This window comes from Loxodonta africana, chromosome 4 (genome assembly GCF_030014295.1).
Source record: "Loxodonta africana isolate mLoxAfr1 chromosome 4, mLoxAfr1.hap2, whole genome shotgun sequence".
In the NCBI taxonomy this organism is placed as follows: Eukaryota; Metazoa; Chordata; class Mammalia; order Proboscidea; family Elephantidae; genus Loxodonta; species Loxodonta africana.
The window spans coordinates 85,381,732-85,387,731 of record NC_087345.1 but is presented as its reverse complement, the minus strand read 5'-3'; the positions used below and the strand labels follow the sequence as shown (position 1 = coordinate 85,387,731).

Sequence of the window (6,000 nt, the reverse complement as noted above, 5' to 3'; positions counted from 1 at the left end):
TAAAAATTTGGAAGTACTGTGCTTCAAAGATTGATTCATAATGGAATATTTTGAAGATAAAAAATAAGAGAAGTTGAAAGAGTGATGTAATTTCAGCAACAAATAACATAACATCATGGATACAGCTTACGCCATTAAAGGAAAAAAATCCAGGAGTAGATTGACTGCACAATGGGTATTTGTAGATGATTTAATCGAAACCGTAATGTAAAGTAAAATGGATGTGATATGAAGGCAGTCATATAAACTACATTTTCAATGACCCTTGGTTTCCTTTAAAAAAAAAAAGCTATTTTTTAAGGTAATAATACATTTTTGAACTATGTCCTTCAGGGCTTCTTTTACTTGCTTATTTCTTAAGGTATATATGAAAGGATTTAAGAGAGGTGCAATTGAGGTGTTGAGCACTGCTATCCCCTTATTTAAAGCTACCCTTTCCTCTGCAGAAGGTTTCATATACATAAAAATGCAGCTGCCATAAGAGATAGAGACAACAATCATGTGGGAGGAACAGGTGGAAAAAGCCTTCTTCCTCTGCTGGGCAGAAGGGATCTTCAGAATTGTTCTCAGAATATATGCATAGGAGAGTATCACCAGTGCCAGCGTAATCAGCAGTATGACAATGGCTGAAATAAAACCTAACAATTCTATGGACCGTGTGTCTGTGCAGGAGAGTTTCAGGACAGGAGAATAGTCACAGCCAAAGTGGTCAATAATGTTGGCATCACAGAATTCCAACCTCAAGCACAAGATAAGCCCAGGAGAGATTGCGAACAACCCACCCAACCAAGAGGTAACAACCAGCTGGGTACAGACTCTGTTGTTCATGATCGTCACATAGTGAAGGGGTTGGCAGATGGCCACATAGCGATCATAAGACATGGCAGTCAACAGGAAGAACTCTGATGCACCCAGAAAAATGGCAAAAAACAATTGTGTCATACAAGCATCATAGGAAATTGTTTTATCCATAGTCACAATACTGACTAGGTACCTAGGGATGCAGACGGATGTAAAAGACATTTCTAAAAATGAAAAATTCCGAAGGAAGAAATACATGGGTGTTTTGAGTTGGGCATCCAATAGAGTGAGCACAGTAATAGTCAGATTTACAGTGACACTCAATAAATATGTTAGAAATAAAAAAACAAAAATCACAGTTTGCCAGTTTTGATCATCTGTTAATCCTACAAGAATAAAAGTTGCCACCATTGTATGGTTTCGCATGGTTAAATTTCTTCTAAATTCCATCAGAGCTGGAAAAAAAAAAAAAAAGAATTACTTCTGAGTTAAGAGAGCATTAATAAATACAAATATAAAGGTGATATGAAAAACAAAGTAACTCAAGTGAAATTTATATGTTCTCTTGCTCCCATAATTTTAACCATTTTTCCTAGCAGTCAGCACCCAAGATTGATTCTGTTTATTTTGTCTTTTTCTCTAAAACAACAACTATAACAAAAACCAAACCACCTGCCATTGAATTGAATATGATTCACAGGGGCCCTATACAACAGAGTAGAAGTTCCCCATAGGTTTTCCAAAGCTGTGATCTTTAAGGAAGCAGATTTCCGTATCCTCCTCCTGTAGAACAGGTGATGGGTTCTAATGACCGACCTTTAGTTTAGCAACTGAGTGCTTTAAGCACTGCACCACTAGGGCTCCTTTTCCTCCTGTCTAGACACTTATTTTCTAAACTCCATTTTCATTTCCTATTTACTTTAATACTGTGACTTTGTTATTACCTATTAAAAAATTAAAAGCATCTGCAAATTTCTTGGATTTAAAGTTTTGTCCAAGATACTGAGATATAGCTTCTGCAATATTACAGTATCCACAAGAAAATATTTTTCGTAAGTTAACTCAGTTCTATCTATTGTTTAAACAATCTTTTGCTCACTCTCTTTCAGTATACTATGTCTACTCTGTATTCTTTTACATCTAAAACAGTGAATCACACCCGAATTTTTTATAGGTGAACTTTTAAAAATGGTTATTTAGGATGATACATTTCTAGTTAATCTTTTGGTTCCTTGATATTACCAGTTAAAATGTCTTTCATTAGAAAGAACTTTTGAAATTTAGTACAATGTGAATGTTGAAATTACTGCATAAATTTCAAGTTGAAATTTTACATGAAATGTGGAATTACTTTACTCAATTGTTCAGTCAGTTTTGACTTCATGGATAACTTTAGCAACAAAAGAAATACTAATTTCCATTCAGTAATAATAAAGGACCCCCCCCCCAAAAAAAACCTATTGCTATCAGTCATGGTGACCCTATACTACAGAGTAGAACTGCCCCACAGGGTAGTCTAGGACCAGTTGGTGGATGTGAACCACTGACCTTTTGGTTAGCAGCTGAGCTCTTAACCACTGTGCCATCAGGGCACCAATAATGTACCCAAGCCTTTATTAAATGCAAAGAAATATGTACCAGTGGAATTTTTAATGAAAATTATTGTGAATTTTTGTTCATGGACCTATCCAAAAAGACAAATGCAAATGCCCTTTCAGATATGTACACTGAAACTTTATCATGACTCACACAAACATTTTCTTTTCTTGTAATTCTGAATTTAATTGGTTTAATCCTACGGTCTAGCACTCACACTATAATGGATTCTGTGGTAACTGCTTTGTACATAAAACAACAGAATAGTGAAAACACTTACTTTCTATGAATTCCACAAGAGTTTTGTTTATAGACACATTGTGAATTATTTTTTTCTGTATCATTAACCTTAAAGGTAATAGGAATGAATTTTGGAATACAATATTTTGATCTTTCAAACCTGTACTTTTTCTTTGCTTCCTCAGTGTCATTGGAGACCATGTTCACGTTAAAATCCAGGAACATTTAAGAACATATATAAACCTCAGTGGATCTCTTTCTCTTTTCAATCAGCACACAGGGAGCTTTTACAGAGATATTTTTCTGATGTCCCTTCAAATGTCTAGGTTCATCCTAACAACCTAGTAATTAAGCTATTTACACAGAGTAAATAATAGTATTTTTTTTTCAGTAGATTTTCTGATTCTCTCTTGAAGACAGTACCATAGATTTATCTCTGCCTAACAAAGAGGATATTTACTCAAGCATAAGACCCTGGGGATTCTTCTGGTGAAGACACTAATTGACCAACCTTATCATGAACTTAAAAAAAAAATAAATAAATAACAGTTAATTAAGTGTCTTTATGGGATCTACTGGGAAATCCAAAATGTTAAGGTTAAAATTGAGTCTATTCCCACAGTGGGAATTAAAAGGTTGTATTAACAACTTGAGGATACCCCAGGTGGCACACACTGTTAAGTGCTGGACTACTAACCAACAGTTTGGTGGTGTGAACCCATCCAGGGGCACCTCGGTAGATAGGCCAGGTGATTTAGTTTAGAACAGTGATAGCCTTGAAAACTCTATATAAACACCACTTTCAGTGAAGGACAGGGTATCCAGAAAGAAGCTCAAAAAAGACATGGAAGATCTAAATGCCACGATCAACCAACTTGACCTCATAGGCATATACAGAACACTCCACCCAACAGCAACCAAGTATACTTTCTTTTCTAGTGCACATGGAACATTCTCTAGAATAGACCACATATTAGGTCATAACACAAACCTTAGCAGAATCCAAAACAATGAAATATTACAAAGCATCTTCTCTGATCATAAGGCCATAAAAGTGGAAATGAATAGAAGAAAAAGCAGGAAAAGAAATCAAACACTTGGAAACTGAACAATACCCTGTGCAAAACAGCCTGGGTTTTAGAAGACGTTAAGGATGGAATAAAGAAATACATAAAATCCAATGAGAATGAAAACACTTCCTATCAGAACCTTTGGGACACAGCAAAAGTGGTGCTCAGGGGCCAATTTATATCAATAAATACACACATGCAAAAAGAAGAAAGGGCCAAAATCCAAGAATTATCCCTACAACTTGAACAAATAGAAAGAGAGCAACCAAAGAAACCCTCAGGCACCAGAAGAAAACAAATCGTAAAAATTACAGCAGAACTAAATGATATAGAAAACAGAAAAACAATTGAAAAAATTAACAACAACAAAATCTGGTTGTTTGAAAAAATCAACAAAATTGATAAATCAGTCCCCAAACCGAGAAAAGAAAAACAGGAGAGGAAGCAAATAACCCAAACAAGAAACGAGATGGGTGATATTACAACAGACCCAACTGAAATTAAAAAGAATCATACCAGATTACTATGAAAAATTGTACTTTAACAAATTTGAAAACCTAGAAGAAATGGATGAATTCCTAGAAACACACACTACCTACCTAAACTAACACAAACAGAGGTAGGACAACTAAATAGACCAATAACAAAAGAAGAGATTGAAAAGGTAATCAAAAAAACTCCCAAAAACAAAAACAAAAAAAGCCCTGGCCTGGATGGCTTCACTGCAGGGTTCTACCAAACTTTCAGAGAAGAGTTAGCACCACTACTACTAAAGGTATTTCAGGGCATAGAAAAGGATGGAATATTCCGAAACTCATTCTATGAAGCCAACATATCCCTGATAGAAAACCCAGGTAATGACACCACAAAAAAAATTACAGACCTATATCCCCCATGAACTTAGATGCAAAAACCCTCAACAAAATTCTAGCCAATAGAATTCAACAACATATCAAAAAAATAATTCACCATGACCAAGTGGGATTCATACCAGGTATGCAAGAATGGTTCAACATTAGAAAAACAATTAATGTAATCCATCACATAAATAAAACAAAAGACAAGAATTACATGATTTTATCAATTGATGCAGAAAAGGCATTTGACAAAGTTCGACACCCATTCATGATAAAAACTCTCAGCAAAATAGGAATAGAAGGAAAAGTCCTCAACAAAATAAAGGGCATTTCTACAAAGCCAATAACCAACTTCATCCTAAATGGAGACAGCCTGAAAGCATTCCCCTTGAGATCAGGAACCAGACAAGGATGCCCTTTATCACCGCTCTTATTCAACATTGTGCTGGAGGTCCTAGCCAGAGCAATTAGGATAGACAAAGAAATAAAGGGCATCCACATTGGCAAGGAAGAAGTAAAATTATCTCTGTTTGCGGATGCCATGATCTTATACAGAGAAAACCCTAAGGAATCCTCCAGAAAACTACTGAAACTAATAGAAGAGTTCAGCAGGATATCGGGATACGAGAAAAACATACACAAATCAGTTGGATTCTTTTATATCAACGAAAAGAATACCAAAGAGGAAATCTCTATATCAATACCTTTTACAGTAGCACCCAAGAAGATAAATCTTACCAGAGATGTAAAAGACTTATACAAAGAAAACTACACTTCTGCAAGAAACCAAAGAGACTTACATAAGTGGAAAAACATTCCTTGCTCATGGATAAGAAGACTTAACATTATAAAAATGTCTATTCTACCAAAAGCTATCTACATTTAATGCAATTCCTACCCAAATCCCAACAATATTCTTTAATGAGATGGAGAAACAGTCATCAACTTCATATGGAAGGGAAAGAGGCCCCAGATAAGTAAAACATTACTGAAAAAGAAGAACAAAGTGGGAGGCCATACTCTACATGATTTTAGAACCTATAATTCTACCACAGCAGTCAAAACAGTCTGGTACTGGCACAACAACAGATACATAGACCAATGGAACCAAATTGAGAATCCAGACAGAAATCCATCCACAGATGTGTTCATATCTGACAAAGGCCAAAAACAGTTAAATGAGGGAAAAGACAGTCTTTTTAATACATGGTGCTGGCGTAACTGGATATCCATCTGCCAAAATGAAACAAGACTCATACCTCACACCGTACACAAAAACTAACTCAAAATGGACCAAAGACCTAAATATAAAATATAAAATGATAAAGATCATAGAAGTAAAAATAGGGACAAAGTTAGGAGTCCTAGTACATGGCATAAACGGGATAGAAAATATAACTAACAATGCAGAAAAAAAAGTAAATAACAGAGAGCTC

General features: G+C 35.3%; 1 protein-coding gene across 1 annotated transcript; it reads right to left on the bottom strand.

Annotated features, from left to right (window-relative positions):
- Window positions 1–255: 255 nt before the first annotated feature.
- Window positions 256–1,260, bottom strand: LOC100658456 (olfactory receptor 6C74-like). Its single transcript, XM_010600952.3, has one exon. The coding sequence runs from the start codon at window positions 1,249–1,251 to the stop codon at window positions 256–258; it is 996 nt and encodes a 331-aa protein (XP_010599254.2). The 5' UTR covers window positions 1,252–1,260.
- Between the last annotated feature and the right edge of the window lie 4,740 nt (window positions 1,261–6,000).